The following is a 19,962-nucleotide window of genomic DNA, read 5'->3' as shown; positions in this document are numbered from 1 at the left end:
ACACACTTTTATAAACTCCATACTGGATCATCGAGAATTGTGTGTTGTAGTATCAGCACCTATACTGGCATTGATACCCTAAATTTTATCAAATTGTATTTGTGTTTGGCATTCATTACGACATTGATTGACACTGATTCGGTAGGTTGTTATTACATGACAACATTTAAGAATTTAACGGCAACACGAATTATGTTCCGAATCAATTATACAATTGACTAATGAGTGAAATATATAGTCCACAAGATAAAAGTGCCTATACAGTAATTAGGGAGTTGTGAATGATGAATGATTCCGAACCCAGTTAATCATTTATCATTCCCTACACCCCACTTATTATACAGTGATTTGTAGGGGACTTCCTAGTCAACTATATATAAAAATCCATATATAGTGATTAGGGAATGAGTTAATAATTCCAAACAGTCCTTGTGTCATTGAGTTCATCTTCCCTTGAAAGCACCAATGCCTTGCAGTCACGTGACTAAAATGCGGGCCACTCAATTTCCCGTCTATGGTGACACTCCACTGAACCGTCCTTTAATGCTCACGGCTTTAAGAGCCTTTCGGAATTGAGGCCAACTTAAGCACTTTCCAAAAGCGGCCAATATGATCGGATCTGTTTTTTCTCCATCTCTTCTCCTTCTATAATTTGCACGCACGCACGGCAGTAGGAATTATGCGTTAACAGCCGCCCCCCCCCGTTTGTTTCTCGCCAAAGCTGCGCAAAGTCGCTAAAGCATGTAAGGTTGGAGCAAAGGCTTACGGAAGGGGCAAACAGGATTATTACGATGAGTCCAAAACACGAGGCCAGATTAGGCTCGGTGGCAAGAGCGCAAAAAATTGACAACTACTGGGATGCCTTTCTGTGCATCTTCCAGTCTCTCAGTATCTGTTGTATTAGTCGAATATTGTCGTATTATGAATTTTGTTGGCTCCTTGTTAGCGAACAACATTCCTTTTCACAGAATCATGTCTAAGAAGACTGCTTTAATTTTTTTAAAATCACGACAGCTTTAAATAGAAACCACCGATGCTGGGTGTGTTGAGCTACTGGATCAGAAAAGGGAGGGGGGGAAAAAAAAGGTTCCGATTTTCTCTTTTCTAATTCTGCTAAAGATAGATGGACTGGAGTGCATGATAAAGTCTTATCTCCAAATGACACCATCCACAGATGTCAGCTTTCAGTTGCAGAAGCGGTGACGCGCCGATAAGGCCGCAAACTGTTGGAGGAGATAACCAGACAGGAGAAGCCAAACAGAAGAGGAGCATCTTCAGAGAAAAGCGGACGAGGATTTCCACCGGAAACGTACTTTAGACACGAGCTTCTCAACTGCTGTCAACCTGAGACCAGGAATTGCCTTCCTTTGCCGAGTGGCGATCCACTTTTATTGAAGTCAAGAATGCAGAAAATGTTTTTGACCGGAAGGCACAGACATAGAAAAAGCCTGTGGGCTGCTTACCAGTTGGCGTTGCTTGGGCGGCAGGGCGGGCGGCAGGAGCGGCTCGTGTACCGAGTCGGTGCTGCTGAACGAGTCGTTGAAGCCGTAGACCTCCTGGAAGCGCTTGTTGCGCTGCTCGTAGATGCTCTCGCTCTGCGGCATCTGGTAGAAGACGGACGGCTGCGGCTCCGAGTAGTCCTCCACAAACTGCATGTACTGCAGGACTGGCCAGAGGAGACGCACCAGTTACCAACCGCCCCATGAAGTCCATTTCGGAATTATTTATATATTGTTATAAAACCGGTTCCTACCATTCTAATTTCAAAAGGCTCAACATTTTAGTGACAGGTCACCTTAAGAAAAAAAAATCTCCATTCTTAACCGATTAAAAGCAATCTACCTTCAATATGTTCAACGTTTGAAAAATGTCTGCATTTTCAACCAATTAAAATAATTTAAACTTCAAAATGCACAACAATTTGCCAAAAATCCAACCTTATAAAGAATTTACAATTTAAGAAAATTCACAAATTATGGACAAAATTTGGACATTTACCTAAGAAATCAACTGATTAAAACTTTAAATACATCCTAAAAATATTAGTTTTTGAGTAAATCCTGCATTTTGACACAAAATTACCAAAATAGAAAAAGTCAACAAATTCAATCCATCATCAACATTTCTCAACCAATTTCAATCGTTTTAACATAATTCTTTTTAAAAATATCATCTTTTTTGAACCAACACCTTGCCAGCTTCCCTTTTTTCCCCTTCAAATTTCCAGAATTTCAAATGCTGCCCCTTAACTCAGAGCATGTCATTCCCCCAAAAATGCACAAAAAGGGCAGATGAGCCAAACGTTCCAAACGACATGGAGCTATACAAGCTGAGCCATACAATGAGAAGAATGCATGGAATGACATCAATGTGCAGGAAGTGACGTAGAAGGCGTGTCAGGAAATGACCAACCCTTGACCCGCGTTGCCCCTGCAGCTCGAACCATTGTAGCACATCCTGGTACTCTCTTCCTGTTGGATATTTCCTTTTCTTATCTACCTTATCTTATCTATGCTTCAGTGATGCGGTGACAAAACGCCGCCAGTCGCCACTTCCCAAATCCACCACTCCTACAGTTTTGCTTCCATTGATGCTCTTAATTGTTTTCCTCTTCAATTCAAAAACAAAAACTTGGCTGACTTTCAAAGATAAAATTTTTGGCTCTAATTAAAACTACCTAACTGAAAGATGGTTCACAGGATGACGTATTTAAGTGGGTGGGTGTAGCAGTCAACATGGTAACATATTTAGCTTACCAGTGGTTAGTCCCCCAAAATCCCCCTACAAAAGCAAAAAATCTTTTTCTGTACTTGTGTATAAGATGGTCCCCCAATTTGAGATTTCCACCACTTCCGCCCAAATCCGCATTTCCCCGTGGTACTCACTGTGTTTGCTTTTCTTTTCAGGCAGTGGCGGCGGGCTTGCCGGCACGTCGGCGGTCTCGCTGCAAATGTACTGCGCGACGAAGACGCCGCCATTTGTCTGCGGCATGGGCGAGATGGGCGTGAAAAGCGGAAAGGGTGGCGGCTCCTCCTCAGACAGGTTGTCGTACTGGGAAGGGTAACGCTCGTACAACTTGGAGCTGCCGTCAGGAAAGGGGGGCGTCTGCGTGCTGCGCCGCTTCTTTTGGGGTAGTGCGGGCGGCGCGCTGATGCGTGACAACGGGTTAGGGTGGCCGGGCTGCGGCGTCCAGTACTCGGGCAGCTGTTGGTGGGGAGGCGCGCTGAAGCGGGGGTGCGTGGGATGCTGCCCGGGGATGGGCGAGGACGACTCGCTGTGCGACTCGGGCAGCGGACTGAGGCAACCGCCCACCAGGATTGGGGGCAGGCTATCGCCGACTGAAAGGTCCTGGTGGAGGAAGTCGTAGTCGGGGTCGTAGTTTTCTGTGTTGTCTGAAAAGGGACATAAAAACACCATCTGTTATAGATCCCATTCCCGATCCACAAATTTACATATGAGCAGATTTTGTTTCACGCTACGCGGTTCTCAGCCATGCCACGTCAAATAACTCATTCATTGCCGGCCGCTTTTGTTGAATTTTTATTATCTTTGAAGATAAACATGGCATTTTGTGTTCTGTGACAAAAAAGACTAAACCCTCTCATTTGATCAAATTAGTTTTTTTCTACTTTTCAGTCCTTCAGCAACAAACAGTAGAACATTGGTTGGTTTCCGTTAAAAACACCAGTTTCTGACCAAAAGGCTTGTTTTTGCATTGTGACACCTCAAACTATAAACAATAATTTACTCACAGATAGAAAACAATGAAAGTTGAGCTGAACGCTACGGGTTTTCTTACACGGCGTCACCTTTATCCCGATCAGGACACACAATTTCTACGACCCACGACAACACATACCGTACATATATATAGTCTGTCCAGGTTCTTACCCAGCGTCTCGCAGCTGGTGTTTCGGGAACACTGACCGCTGTCCTGCTCCATGGAGGAGAGCTGCTCGTCCGACTTGCTGAGTTTGCCCATGCTACTGCAAGGAGACAGGCGCGGGGAGTCGCCCCCGTACGACTGGCTGCCCCCCGAGAAGCGCCGCTGGAGAAACTCCTGCTCGTAGTCATGCTGCTGCAACACAAGGCGCTTCGTTTATCTCACAAACATGCTTTCATGATGGATTACCATGTGAATGCTGAAAATCAAGTTTTTCTGCATAAGGCATTGCAAAATTATTATACATGATTATTTTCCGCATTCACTTGGATGTTCCAAAAGGTCCACATTTCACAATTTAAACCATAACGGCATCAAAATGTTTTGCTCAATCTGAACATTGCATTTGCATTCCACAAATTCCAACTTTTCCCATAATTCCACAAAAAAAGAATAATGGGAAATAAATAAATGGAAAAAAAAAATAATCAAAATTTAAATAAAATACTACTTTTACTTGACAATTTTCACATTTTCTCAACCGGTTCCAATGATTCTAATTGGAACAACTGAAATAAAACCAAAAATTATGTAACACATTTAGCTCAAATTCCTCAATTATTAACAGATTCAAAATATTCTAATTTCAATATGATTGATTTATAAATAAATTGCATTTTCTTGTTCTCAATGTATTTGTCTTAACTGACCTGTCTGTGGACACTGCAGGGCAAGCTGGATCCCCGGCTCATGGGGGCCACCACTGCCACACGCGTTGGTGACGGGGCAGATTGCCGCTTCTTCGGCGGGAGGGCCGGCGGAGGGCTGTCGTCCAGAAACAGATGCAGGCGGAAAATATGAATAAGGGGGACATTGAACAAACACTAAAAGCATATCTATCAAGAGCACGCACACACTAATACAAGACGGTGGAACCTCAATTCACCATTGCACTGCACCACATAATAAACCAAATTGTTTATGAACCAAAATTCCAATCATACAGCATGTTCCCTTGGTTAAGAAGTGTATCACATTTTCATCTATTGGGAGGGGGTCTGGAATATATGAACCACAATAAACCAATGATGAAAGCAAGGTAAACAACTTCATTCTGGGGCTGGAATGGATTCGGTCCATTCCCGCCCAATTGAATGGAAAACGCTGCTTCTGTTCGAAAACGTTTTGCAAACTTGAAACAAATCAAGTTTGGAAACTGAGGTTCCACTGTACATCATCCCCACCCGAGAGGAAACTTCGCGTTAGCGGCTCGCAGGTTCTGTTCTTCACAGAGACATTCTTGCGTGAGTTAGGTCGATACGGGGCAACGGGCAGAAAGCAATGTGCAATGGAGGCCAATGAAAGGACACTGCATTGGGTCAGCCGCACACATTCATGCATTCCTTCTTTCTTTTGAGGACTGCCCAACGCCACAAAACAAATGGCGGAGAGAATGAAACCATGCAGGTCCATCCAATCCAGAAGCTTGATGAGGGGTTGGTTGGGCTTTGGGGGAGTGGTTCTCGGGTAAGATGTTAAAATGGTCACACGTGAGCCATTGGGCTAACATACTTCTCCTTGTGAGTGGGTTTCCTTTGGCCAGCATCACAACTCAACTGTGCTCTGTGCCCAAAACCCAAAAGGGAGGAAGGAAGACAAAGGAGAGGATGAAACAGGTTGAGAGAGCACAGACAGTAGGACAGCAAAAACAAAGCGAGTGACCGCACCCCCCTGATAGACATGGATCTTTCCGTGATTCACTACCACTGCGCCGTTCAAGATCAACAGTCCAATTTCAATCCATTGGGCCGAGGATACTCATTTATCGACTGCAAATAATGGCTTATTGGCTAAGCTAGGCCCGTAACGTATTTCAACGAGTAATGTGTGCTGTCTACCATCTAGTGGGAACTTAAAACTGGTCACGTATTTTGGAGGAAGCAATTGTAGAATTTCCACATATAACCGAAGGACCTGCATGGACGCATCCCGGTCAAACTTTTCATTGTTTCACTACTTTCCAAGCATCTTGCGGTTCTCTAATAAGGAGCTGAATGGCAAAAGCAGCTGTTTTATCTTCAACGTTTTGTGAGTAGCAGATGTGCCTTGTTGGGAAATACAGGTTAAAGTCACGTTTGAGTCCACTCGTGGATTCAACAGACTTAAAGGTATACCTGAGCTCTGCCATCTTGGCTTCGGGAAGCGGAGGTTTCGGAGGGGCTATGTCCTCGTCGGGGATGTCCGAGGGGGCCTCGGCAGGAGCCGTCTTTACCACTTCCGACTCCCGCTCTATCGAGGGCGCCTCTGAAGGAACGCTGCTGCTACAAACCGGGGAAAGATAAGAACAAGTGTAAGAGATAATGATGTATCCAATGTTCAGAAATGTATGCAAAAATCAGCCATCAATTTTGGAACAAAAATAGGAGGCTGAAATAACTGCATCTAATGTTGAACCGAAATGTGTTGAAGTGCGCTAATTTAGTTAGGATCTATTTTAGTAAACCACCTGCACCTCAATTGGGGCTCAGAAAAACATACCAGCATCCCGAAAATGTGCTCACCTCTCCGCCGTGGTGACGGGCGGCGCCGGTTTGTTCGGGCTGGTGGGCGAAGGCTGCTCTTGTTTCTCGATGGTCAGCTTCACCAGCTCCTGTTTGGAAGAACGACATCCGTTTGAAACGTCAACGTCACACATTTTTCAATGCATCTGGAGCGAAACGCCCTACCTTCACGCCATCCAGCACCGCTTTGATGACGTTGGTGACCAACGTCACGTTGTCCTTGTCGTCCAGGTCGATGCCATCCAGCATCACCTGGTCGGCCCAGCGAATGAGATTGGCGAGACTCTGGTACACGCGGTTGTGGCAGGAAGACAACGCTGAACTGTAGGCAGCGAGAAGAATAAGGTTGGACATGTTTAAAATCGGGAGAGAAAAAAAAAAAGCAGAGTTCACTGTACATGTTAACATTAAGCTAATGGACAGTCGTTGGATGAAATTTTACGGCTCAGTTGAACATTTTAGTGTTTATCCATCCATCCATTGTACAAGCCGCCTCTCCTCACAAGGGTCGCAGGGGTGCTGGAGCCTATCCCAGCCGTCATAGCAGTAGGCGGAGCACACCCTGGACTGGTTGCCAGCCAATCGCAGGGCACACGGAGACAAACAAGCATCCGCACTCACAAACACACCTCGGGGCAATTTCAAGTGTCCAATCAACCTACCATGCATGTTTTTGGAATGTGGGAGGAAACCGAATGACCCGGAGAATACCCAAGCGGGTACAGGGAGAACAGGCAAACACCACACAGGAAGGCTGGAATCGATCACAAGACCTCTGAACTGTGAGGCCATCGCGCTAACCAGTCGGCCATTGTGACACTGTGTTTGAATATACAATGTTTAATTGAATTATTTTGTATTATTTGTTCAAGTTTTTCGTGTGCTTTCATAGCTTTATAAAGCATGTGGAAGGGGTGAAACCATTTTGTTAAAAACATATATACGATCTCTCTATATATCTCTATCACAGCTGGCTCGAGAATTAAATTTCCGCGCAGAACGCGGGATGACTGTTGCTGTTTTGAACGTAATGACTGATGCTTTTCGCATAAGGTGTGGCGAAGACCTGTCACGACACGCTGCAGCTGGTTCACAGCCACTAAGTGTCGGGCACAAGTCAGTCATGTCAGGTTTGAAAAGACCACAAATATAAAGTGTAAACATGCAGCAGACTTGGGTCGAGATATATATCACGCAGATACATCTGTAATATACGGAGCTATTTGGGCTTATTTGTCGTGGGATTAAGCAGCAGCCTTGACGTTATTGGCTTGCTGTGTGCAGTGCAGTGTGAGCTCATCCGAAGGCACAAGCACGTTTCATTGACAATTCGTTCTGGCTGTGAAAGACCAAAATCAGAGATATTCGGCTCCCAAATAGTTGAACTCAATTTAAGCTTCTCCAAGGCATGCAAAGACCAGAAGAGTCGCAGAAAGGTCAAGAAGTAGTCAGGGCTCACACACCTGTTGTGAACTTTGCCTTTTAACTCCTTTTAGAGAACAGACCGTTGCGGTAGAAGTACTAACACGTGCATTCAAACTTTCTAAGTCAACGCAGGTTCTCCTGAAAAGGTTATTATAGAGCATTTTAGGTTCAGCCTGAATTTTCATCCGATGGCCCAATAGATTAAACTCTGTGAGTTGTCTCAACTCTAGTTATAAAAGCTGGTAATAATAATAATGACAAAACAAATATGATATGATCCCTTTTAAGAAAAACAATCTTAAAAAAATAATAATAAAACTCTAGGAAAAACAGCACCTATATGTTTGAAAGCCAGAGCCAGACTGACTGTGTCACAGCAGTCCACACACTTCCAAGAGATTCAAATCGACATCATTAGCCTACATGCAACGAGTCCTAACGTGTCTGCTGTGCATTCTTGCCATCCTGCAAGGGCAAGTGGCGAGTCAAAAAAAACAAACAAACTGAAAGTTACCTGTGCTGTATGCGGGCCTCTCCCTGAACCAGAGGCAGGATGGCCTCGAGCACCTTGCTGGCCGAGCCGGGGAGCATCTCCAGCACCTTCTTCTCCACCACCATCTTGTCCACGATGGTCTTGAAGTAGCGAAGTGCACTAACCACCTCTTTCTCGTGCTCCTCCAGTCGACTCACCTTCTGGATAAGAAAAACAAAAGAAGACGCCTTGAGAATTGCCGGAATGATATTTTATGCAGTGTTCCTACACGATATCGCGTTTCATGGTTGTTTCACGATGTTCAATGGCAGATTTGGAAGCAATCGCTCTTCAATGTATACATTTTGTGATTTGAATGTGTGTTGTTGCCACTGAGTAGTCAGAATATATGTCTTTGCGTATAATTGTATGCTCTATTTGTATGTGTTGCTGCTCTGTGTGGTGTGTTAAAGGGGTTGTTGTTTGACGATTTAATATTAGTTTAAGACAAACCTTTTTTATTATTATTATTACTATTTATAATCATAAGTGTCTATTAATGAGTTTAAATGTGCTTAAAGTATTTTAAAGCTGTTTTTTTTTTTGTTTTTTTTTAAACATGGGTAGCAAAATTTGGGGAAAAGTTGTGAAATTTCCACAAAAATGAACAGTAATTGACGTGAATAAATACATAGAAGGGAAACATCATGCTCTAATAGAACCCCAAAAGACTAAAGAATGAGCGGATAAGTCCATTATAAGAAGCAAAACCGCTTCTATTCATCTCTGAAGTGGGTTCGGCACCTGGTGCCCGGGACGCTGTGGGAACCAGCGAAGTAACAACACACACAATAGAAAATGGGGAGACAAAACATAAAACAGGAAAGCAGGGGGAAAAGTCACAAACAAGCACATTGAGCAGGCTACATGGGTGTACCCCCCCCCCCCCCCCCCAATACATGTGCACTTACCTTGTTAGCGGGCTTTTCGGTGGTCTTGGCCGCAGGCTCGGGCTGCAGTTGCTTGCCTTTCTTGGATGGCGTCCTCTTGATCTTGGGAGAATGGAACTTGTCCATCAGCTTCATGGTAAATGAGGACAGATGGGACCGCTGCGAGTCTACGGATGGAGAGGAGAAGTGGGAGACAAGGGGGGGAAGAAAAACTCATGTCATGCTGGTGTTGAGCTTAAGGTCCACCATCCACCTCGACAAGAACTTGAACACCTGAATTTGCATCAATACTTATCAAGCATAATTGTGCAGTTAGTTAGTGAGCAAGTTGTGCCTACTGCCCAAAAATGCAGTCAGAATTTACAAAACAGCTCAGTTTTTCTATTTTATTTTCAAGCGAAGACGTAACAAAGTGGAGAGGTTTGCTTTCCTTCCAGCATCCCAGAGAAGCCTCGCTTAACTAAGGAGCGAGCTCATCTTGGTGGGTGGGATTGAGTCTGAGAACATCAAAGTCACAGCAAAACAACGACCCTGGGCTTCTGTCTGGGTCAATACATCACACGCTCGCGCGTATCTAAATAGAGAGTCACATTGGTCTGGCCCGTATCGTGAGAGGATTTGGTTGAGCGCAAGTCTGCTTGCCTCCACGTTTTGGCAGTGCCTAGCGTGCACCAGATGCTTTTGATTTCAAATTAAATCTGTGAAAGCCACATTTCCAACAAGCACTGCAGCTACAGTTTGGAACGGCAAATCTTGGTTTTGCGTTAGTTGAGTAACATCAGAGCTAATTCAACCCTACTAATCAGAACAGTCTTTGGTTACCGGATCATTATCGTTATTGGATCCTTCCCACAATTTTAAACAGTTGCCAAGACACATGGCTGTCACGCAAATTCATCAAAATATCGCATGGATCAAGAGTCAGCATATCACATTTTTATCATCAGGCTTGGAGGTGTGTCTTGGCAAGTTTATCTTTGAAATGCAGGTATAAACCCAGTGCCATGACTAACACATCCCTGTAGATGGCAGTATAGCATCACTTGGGATTTAAAATCAGCACTGCTTTGGAATAGAAGATAAAGATTCGGATGGTGATCTAAGGTTGTGACATATCATTATTGAAATAGTACTCATTTTACAATGATTAATACTATAGTTAACTTCAAAATTTGAGCGTTCAATTGAAATAGTTTTTTTTAAATGTTACAACAGTTTTATGGCAATATATAAGTATAGAGGAAGTAAATGCCAATGCACAGTTTCTTTATACAAGGAATAGATACTCAAATTTATAGTTTCACCTTTTTTACTTGAAAATGACTAATTTCATAAGCAATAAATCCAAAAGAAACTTACATAATTATAGTGTTGCAAAGAATTTGATTTGTCTTAAAAACAATCACATTATTTTAGATTTAGTCTTAGTCTTCTGGACGGAAATGCTTATTAGTTTTAGTCACATTTAGTCAGTCCTATTCGTGATAGTTTTAGTCAACGAAAAGGCAAAAAAAGTTTTAGTCTAGTTTTTGTAACTGTAGTAGACGAAAACAACTCCAAAAACACTCCAGCTCATGGAGTGAATGACAAACAGGCTGTACATCTGTTAAGAAATTATTTTTTCCCCCATCAAAAGTCACCAAAGCAAAAGAAATTCTAGCATCAAAAGTCGCTACTCTGCTTGACATATGTCTTTTCAGAAAAAGCTAATTTTCTATCACTTTTTGGTGTAAACCACCTACGCCTTACGACTGACTAATGATTAAAAAAAAAATTTTTTTAAAAAAACATTTTTTGGTACTATAAGTGTTTATGTAGACAGAACACATTCAGTGGCCTTGAATGCTTCGTCAAAAGGCTGTCAAAAATCTTGCAATATGGGGACTCATGCGCTTTGAAACCGCCTGGCAGGGAGGGAATGATTTGGAAAGTCCATTTTTCATAGAACGTGCCCTTTGAGGCAACTTGTGAACAGCACTGATTCCTGTTGCTTGGTGGAAACCTTTTGACATTAGCGGTATCTCGCTCCCTTCACACTGGACTCTTTTGTTCGCTCAAAGTTTCAAGAGGCCCCAAAGGACCAAGTTTTGCAGCTGGAAGGCAGCCCAGGCATGAGGTGCAGTGAGTGACATCAGCGCGCTGAGTCACCACCACAATCAATACAGCCGGCCGTCGCGCATCGGCATTTTCCACGCTTCTTCTGCTTGACACTCAAGGGTGCATGCAACACCTCACCTCATCTCACCGTCAACAAATGACTACACACTTGGAGTGTACATGCTCTGTACGTCTTTAGCATCCACACGTCAAGCTGCCTCTCTCGCTAGTTGCTGCTGTACAGGGGCGGTGAGGTAATCCACTAGAATTTGCCTCACGCTGAATTTAAGGCGTCGCGCAGCGAGCGCAGCAGGCAGAAGAAACCACAGTGTCAAAACATGTTTTTTTTTTCTTCCAGAATTTTATTTATATTCTACAGAGCTGTCTCAGATTCACAGCTCGAATCTTTGTAGTCACTGTTGTCATAGTGATATTTGGACCTTTTTTTCCCCCACCACTTTGACAAAGTAGACAAAGACTGAAAACCACACTCTTTTGTACAAAAGGGAGTTAAGTAGTCAACCAACCGGAATAAGACAGATTGCTCCGCACCTCATCACTTATAAAGAGCTCAACCGGGTTCCTGATTCTCACTGCGGCGAGTTATCACTTCTGCTATTACACCTTCGGTGAATACCACACAGAAGCATCATCAAACTTTTTTATCGGAAAAAGAACCAATACGCCTTCATCATGACAGCTTGGTCCGCTGACCTTCTTGCTTTGACCCAAATTGCGTCACACAAGACACACCACAAGATTGCCCTCTTCTCTCCTCGGTCACAAGAACAGCAAGAAGACGTCTTCCACAGGAATGGCGCTAATAAACACAAGATGAAGCACACGTGCCCTTTGGAGATATATTTAAGGACAATATAGAGCAGTGTTTCCCAAGGCACATGTTTCACAATAGAAACAATGAACATTTGTTCAAATAAAAAATGAAATAGCACTTCACCAAACAAAATGTCAAAACAAATTTCCTCGTATATTGTCCGAATGGGACCTCGTCAAAATGCCGATGGGCCAGTGAATTTGAATCATTGCCATTCAACAGGCAAATTTCCTCTTGCCCTGATATTTGAGTTTTGGCCTGTTTTACTGCCACTTCTCTGTAAAACACCTACAAGTATGCAACTGTTAACAATATTCCAAAGCAAAGCAGAGAAAACTTAAGTAGCTTACAAAAATGACTCAAATGTACATTGACGACATTTAAACACATTAACAGAAAACATTAAAAAAAATGTAAAGAAAGAATGTAAAGAAAAAAAAGTAAAAAAGACATCCGCTTGCAAGCACACGTTGTCTGTTACTACGGAATAACTTGCATCATAGGAGTATCTTCAGCTTGTGCAAAGTCAGCGACAACCCTGCGTTCAACAATATGTTATTTGTCGATAAAGGTTTTCAATGTCGGGTGGAAGGCCTGCTTCATGTCTGAACTAATCGGAGGGACGCGGTGCCAGGACGGGATTTGGAGCAAGACCGGAATGTGAGAGAATATGATCAAAAGGAGGGAAAATGCAAACAGAGGGAGGAAAATTCGACAGGAAACAGTCGAGTGCAAAGTGAATTATTTATTCGCCCCATTGTAGTAGCAGCAGTGAACTTCCTGCCTCAATTATGTTCTTGGTTTATCTTTAATTAAAGGGCCACTGCAGCGCTAGTTGCGAGATGGCCGGGTGAGCAAGCCCCTGTTTGGAATGTCGTCCTTGTTAGTGGTTCATTGAAATGCAGTAATAGAAGAATAGAGTTGACGAGACAAAGAGAGGAAATGACAAAAAAAGGAGAAACACTTGCTGGACAATTTACATAAAGCACCCCTTGGTAGTCCGTGAAAAGCACAACGGCTCCACATCAGTGGCCAGGAGCAAATATCAATGAGGTTGCTGCACTGTGGCGTGGAAGGAAGAGTGCCTGGCAAAGCATGGCGATCCATTAGAACGATCCATAGTATCCGACCAAAAAGTTCGATCCGTAACTGGCTGCTATGACGCCATTATTGGAAAAGCCAACATGAAATTTCCTGATTTCGTGACTCACTTGACAACTTGCGGCTAGTGAGGAATTCTTTCAAAAAAGAGGCTTCAAGCTTTTTAAAACCAGGCAATAAATATAACAGTTACAGGTACAGTATACAGTAGATTGTTCTTCCTCTACGAAAAACAATATTACTGCAGTTACTGAGTCACTTGAGTGGTTGTGAAAGCATGTGCTTAGGGTCTTGATAACTCACAATCAACACCAGTTATGAGATTGCACAAAAGCATAAAAGGACAACCAGAGTGTCGTCATCTATTTTTTTGCTGTTGTGTCACTGTTCACAAATTTCCCCATTGTGGGACTAATAAAGGACATCTTTATCTTTATCTTTAAAGTGTTGTTATGGCTGGATGATGTAACGACGACGCCTTTCGAGCATCCGATGTTGCTCCGGTGCATTTTCTCAACCGGCACCAGTTCTCACTCTTTCCACGCCATCCAGGCAAGCACAGCTGCGACACATGAACTCTGGCGACCGCTCAGAGGCACACCCAATCACGCCGCTGCGAATCCACCGGGGCACCAATCAGCTGTCTTGGCCTCATCAGCTTGCGGACCCCCAAGCAGCTGTGCGGCCGCTGTGGACTTAGCTTATGTTCAAAGATTTGTTGTGACAATTGCCAGTTCACCTATTTAACATACTTTTGTGCTCTCAATCCACAAAATGGTGCCAAAATCCCAAATAAAAAAAGTGGTATACTGGTGTAAAGGAAGTAAGTTGAAGTGATACAATACATTGCGACTGAGCGACAAACTTTGTGTAAGGGAGGAGCTAAGTTTAGCCTGGGTCGTTGGCGAAATGAGCTACAAGATTCTTCATCGCTTGTGCATGATCAAAAGAGACGGGTGTTAGTAAGTGGAAGACAAGTAAATTAAAAAAATTATTTAAAATAAAAAAAGTCCACCGTTACAGTTTTTCACATTTTGCGTGAGAATGAAGGGATTACTGTATTTAATATTAATGCTTCAATTAATAAATCACTCACAGAATTATTGATTTAAAGATGCACTTCACAGGATTTCGAGTTTTTAATCACTATCGCCACCTACGGCCGAATAATGAGATTGCACCGTCCTTTCGTCGTGTGCACATGTCATGGTTTTCCTTTTTTTGCCTTCCTCTGTGAGACTGGGTGTCTGGGGCGTGCTAGAGCCGAGCAGATGTACAATCCATTATGGTGAAATAATAGCTTCGGATCGCGACTCAGTGAGACGACGATGAGAACGTCACATCCGCAGAAAGAGCGTGGGAAATTCTAAGCCAATCGATTCTAGTCTGAAAAATATGTTCCAGATGCGTGCAAGAATACCCATTGTGAACAGCTAAAGTGTTAATCTACTATTTGTGAAAATACGATACCGTTTTGTTTTTTTAGGGGGCGATGTGATTGGTCCAATATCTAGACCAGCTTGGACCATTCGTATTAATAAAGATACAGTATCTATAAAAGAAGAATCCCATTGAGGCAGAAAGACAACACACGCAATGATGATTTTACTGTGTTAAAGGTTTTTTTTTTTTTTTAAAAGTGTCAATGGGGCGAGTCACGTTGAGCTGCAGGTCTCTGAGTGGCCCATAAATGAGTTATTCAATAGCGGAACACACGCGGGAGCCTGACGCAGTGCCGCAGCTGCATTCATAAGTCATACAAAAGTGTCTTTTCAGTGGTTTACGTGAAATCATATCGCATCACGGACCACAGGAGATTCCCTCAATAAGCGACTTTGAGAAAGGAGCACTTCATTACTGATTCGATCGGTGCAAATTCACCCAAGACTTTGACAAAACGGTCTAGTCACGAGGTCAGATGTGGGCCGACCATGTTGTGTGAAGAAGGTTCGTCGTACCTGTGTGGGGGTGTGTGTGTGCGTGTGTGTGTGTGTCGAAGTATATAGACGGCATAAAGCTTTTATAGGCCCTTGCCTTCAATAGTTCCTCTGTTTCAGCTCAACGTCAACAAAGCTCCTTCAAAAGCCCTGTGACATACTTTCTTCCATCTATGTAGTCATTCATGGCTTGTTTGCTGACACGTGGTCACGTGGAAATCCGACTGGAAAACCTCCATGACATAATGTCCATTGAAGAAATATTTTAACTGCGGAATTTTCCAGAATTTTAGAAATAAAAGGCAGCCTGGAAATGGGTCTCAACCGCGGGCCTTGATCAAGGCCTGGTTTCTTAAGAGCATGTTTAGAATGGAGGCAAAACCGATTCACTAATACTCGGGAGAACCTCCTTAACATAATGGGCGGCCCAACACAGATTGGGTATAAGCGCTTTCAATTCTTTAAAAAGTTAAAGCTTTCCATCTCTAAAAGCGCCATCATAGAACTACTGAAAATACGAAAGTACAAAGAATTAGATTACGCAATCAGCCATTTAAAGAAGTGGGGAGAAACTGAGGCCGGACGGCTTAATTTGGAAAAGCTCATCCTTCAAAAACCTAAATTAAAAATAAACTGGAATAAATCAGGATTCATTAGAAGCGGCTACACTTTGTGCATATTTGCAATATAGGTTGACTTCAGTGGAGTTGAACCGATTATATGAAGGCTTGAGCCACAAAGTGAAGGTCATTCAATTGGCCAAAACGCTACACGCACAAACACAAAGCACAAGCATCCACTAAGCGATCCTTTTATGCATTTCGCACAATAAGGGGATGTCAAAGGGCGTATTTCCAAGCAGAAGACCTAGAGTGGAACAGACCGAAATCAGTATAGGAAGTGATCGTGAAAGTATTAACAAATTTGCCAAAACATGGCAAAAACGAGCCACGGTGTGAGATTATCCCCAACTGGGCAACAAGTCAGTCGTTGGGTTTAACATAGATTACACGCATGCTTCCGTGTTGCTGGGATGATGGAAAATTTATCAAAATTAACTTTGACAGTGCTTCCCGAGCTTTATTTCGCCAAGGCACATATTTGACATCACCCAAAAAATAGTCACAGCACAAAACCAAATGAAGATGTTACAAAAGAAATACCAAAATTTTGTATCAATTCACTCCCCAATTTACATTTAATTATAAATGTGGGCATGTTAAAACCAAGTAATTATTCTGTTGTACGAATGGCAACATACAGATGCATGCGCAGGTCAATTGGCTGTATGCCTATTTACCCCTCCTTGTTTCTTCCCCGTGACGCCGAGCCCGCTGGCTGCAGTTCCTGTCCCACAGCGAGAACCGCTCCCTCTTTTGTGGACATGACGACACAGTCCACAGCAGGCCGGACCGTGTAAAAACCTGACTCACAGAGAAGAGCACCAGTGTGTTTATGAAAGCAACTTTTGCTGTCCGACAAATATTGTAGATGTCAAAGCGGAAGCTGCTGTGGACATCCCCCACAAATCTAATGATCTGTGTGTGTGTGTCGGGGGTAAAGACGTATATGTAAACGTAGCCTTTATTACGTTCAGTCTCTGATGAGGTTATTTTGTGGCGTGTGTATGTAAGGCTCGGTTCAAAGCAGTCTGAACATTCCAGCGACGTCGTGGCTACTTCGGGTATTTTCTGGCGCGTTCCATTTTAAGATCTGAAGCGCGCGTCTCAACAAACTGACAGGCAGACAGTGCGTTCACCTTGGGTGAAAACCAACAGACAAAAGAGAACCGCCAGGTGCTATAAATACCCAGCATGTCAGCCGCGCTAGCGTCAAGTCTGAAAACAAAGCGATCTGCCGTTCTGAGTTCAGAGGCTTCGACAGACAGCAGCTGCTCGGTGTGAGAGGCCCAATAAAACAACAGATTCGGTGTTGAGTGTGAGAGAAGCATTAAGCAGCAAGTGGTGGCATAAGTACTCACGCGCTGTACTTAAGCAGAAGTACAGATAATTAAAAAAGTAAAAGGACATGTTACAAGTCCTTTATTTTTCATTTCAAGAAAAGTAAAAAAAAATAATTTTTATTGTCAATTAGTTACAATACAAGAGTCCAACCGATTAGTCGGGCCGCTCATATATTATCAACGATAAATAAGAAGGAAAAATAAATAAATAAAAACAATTTATGACTATGCCGAATATTTTTACATTTATTTCCACAGGAATTAATATAATTCTCATCATAGGTATTCATTGATATTTTGCCACTGCATTATAGATAACAATTGGAGTAGAACAAATAAATATCTTCGGGCCCAAATGGAATTCCAATGACGATGTGTTATTGAGGCACTGTACTCCAGATGCGAACGTGTCCGCGGCAAAAGGCACGCAAAAGGTTCGTCGGAGGTCACCACAGCACTGCACTATTGTGGGGAGCTAAGCCGCCTATGTTTACGCTGCAAGTTGCAGACACCAATTCACATTTATGACCAGCAGTCGCTTCGCTTTCAGAGAATCAAATTACGTCATAAGCACGCCAGGCCCTTAGCTGGCGTCGTAACTTTGTAAAGAGACACGTACTTATTGTCTTTTTCAATGCCCTTCCATAATCAACATATGCATGCAGTATGCCATTGAAGATTTGCAACTACAGTGAACCCAAAAGGGGGTTCCGGCCCACGGCCCAGTCACCACAAATTGCAAAAGTCCAGGATAATTCACACCCCACTCCATTAAAAACTTCAAAATTCATTTGGTATGTCACATGATAGTTAAGTTTTCCGTCAGTGGGTCGTGACTACCGTAAGAATGATATAAATGCATAATAACCTCATTATATTATTACCTAGAGACAACTCCCCCCCCAAACGTTTACAATTTCATAACATAGATGGAAGAAACTCACTTCAAATGAAGAGTGTCATAAACCCAACACCTACCATGTACACAATCATGAGCCCATGTTACATGAATGCAACAAACCACCTTCACAGGAGGCTCATCAGCAGTCTTAGCTAGCACGCTAAGCTAACTAACACGCCAATACAGACACGACGACATCACACATGGGCAAAGATGAGCGCTGGCACATAAAACAAACTCACATTTTGGTATCTACACAATAATAAACGCAAGGACATACTGCACAGGCAATCTGTAACTGCAAAGTGGACCACAAGGGCTATTAGGAGCTGCATCAAGTGAGAAACGGAAACATATTTTTACTTTTAAAAGCTTATGAGAGGCATTCAAGGACGGCTTTCGAAAGAGGATATCTCAACACAAATGCAAAGGCAAAATGGCTATCGCTGAATCAACCCTAATAACACCAAGATTCAGGCAGACGGTACTAAAGTAAAACATTTATTGCTTTGGCCTGAGGACAAAAACAGTGGCTAGCCAGGTTTTTCAGCGAAAAACAAAACAAAACAGAAGCTGTGGGTTCAGAATACAAATTTGAATGCCAAAGCGTGAATATGCAGGATTTACTACTGGTTGCATGAAGAACGACGGTGAGTGCACCACAGGGTAGCAGTTGCAGCCATTTATTGGATGAGATGACCCATCATCCCATGACGCCAGTATTGACAGTGGCCCAAAATATAATGTTAAAAATAAATAAGTAAATCAAAACTGTGGATGCACTCATTCATATACAAGCGGGATAGGATGACTTATTTTCAAGCGAGTCGGCACGCCCACTTCTTCCTGATTTAGACCAAGCCATCAGAAACTGGCAGTGACTGTGGGGCAATGACTGTGGGGCAGTGACTGTGGGGCACCCCCCCCCCAGATGTGCTTCAATTTGTCCCAAATTGTGACGGTAACTGTTTGCAACAAATAAAACTCACCGAACATTATTATATAAAAGTTAGTGAGGTATAAGAATCTTGATTGCTGCTACTATCTTTAGCCGTTTTTTTAAATATTTTATTTAGCATGTGTTCTAATGCAATATAATGTATTAAGTAACATTGTACTAATTGTTGCCTTCGCATTCGCTTCATTTTCCTGTGCTCACATAAATTGAGCAGTCCTAATATATACAGAGTTCGATAATAGAAGACTCTGAGCAAAGGTAAGCATCCCTTATAGGAACCGATAAGTTCTTATACGAAATTAGAGTCTGGGGTGTGTCCATTTACAATCTCACAAGAGTGCATTGAGGACAAACAGCAATGATGATGTCACTCGTGAGGAAAACAAGTTGGACACCCCTGCTCTCCTCTACGCGACCACAGTGTCACATTCGCTCCAGTAAAATGCTGCATCAATGCTGTACACGTCCACACCTCATTCAAAGCGGCAAGGTCAGGGCTAAGTGACAACATCCCCGCTGGGGGCTCAACGCGCCGATTTAGCCAGCGCCAACGTCGTGTTTTCCAAACAAGGCATTACGGCACCACGGAATGCTGTGATTACACGATGATACGCTCAACTAGCCTAATTACGGGGACGCGATGATGTGTTGCCGGCGGGCACGCCGGGGTGGATGTGTTCCTCCACAATAAACCTTTGCAGAACAACAACATCAGCATGTGCACGCCAGGATGGCTTGGCACCAGAATGGCGAGATTACAGCCCAACGCCACGGCACACAACACAACAATTTGGTACTGCTGACCTGGATTAAGACCACAGCGCGAACACAGCCTTGAGGCAGGATCGCGTATGTTTGTTTGTTTGGTTGGTTGTCGGG

General features: G+C 43.2%; 1 protein-coding gene across 1 annotated transcript in view; it reads right to left on the bottom strand.

The window, feature by feature from the left end:
* Window positions 1-19,962, bottom strand: part of rapgef1b (Rap guanine nucleotide exchange factor (GEF) 1b) — a 44,071-nt gene that overhangs the window by 18,090 nt on the left and 6,019 nt on the right. Inside the window, exons 2-11 of the mRNA XM_088281144.1 lie at window positions 9,313-9,458; window positions 8,384-8,562; window positions 6,610-6,766; window positions 6,445-6,533; window positions 6,058-6,204; window positions 5,456-5,506; window positions 4,594-4,708; window positions 3,892-4,078; window positions 2,886-3,392; window positions 1,464-1,666 (exon numbers count right to left, since the gene is read on the bottom strand). Of these exons, the coding sequence (XP_088137270.1) occupies window positions 1,464-1,666; window positions 2,886-3,392; window positions 3,892-4,078; window positions 4,594-4,708; window positions 5,456-5,506; window positions 6,058-6,204; window positions 6,445-6,533; window positions 6,610-6,766; window positions 8,384-8,562; window positions 9,313-9,458 (1,781 nt within the window). The remainder of the gene's footprint in view (window positions 1-1,463; window positions 1,667-2,885; window positions 3,393-3,891; window positions 4,079-4,593; window positions 4,709-5,455; window positions 5,507-6,057; window positions 6,205-6,444; window positions 6,534-6,609; window positions 6,767-8,383; window positions 8,563-9,312; window positions 9,459-19,962) is intronic.

This window comes from Idiotropiscis lumnitzeri, chromosome 18, assembly GCF_059441095.1.
Source record: "Idiotropiscis lumnitzeri isolate Australia: NSW breed Sydney's pygmy pipehorse chromosome 18, RoL_Ilum_1.0, whole genome shotgun sequence".
Lineage (NCBI taxonomy): Eukaryota > Metazoa > Chordata > Actinopteri > Syngnathiformes > Syngnathidae > Idiotropiscis > Idiotropiscis lumnitzeri.
Note: the sequence above shows the minus strand (reverse complement) of the source record. Positions and strands in the feature narration are given on the sequence as shown.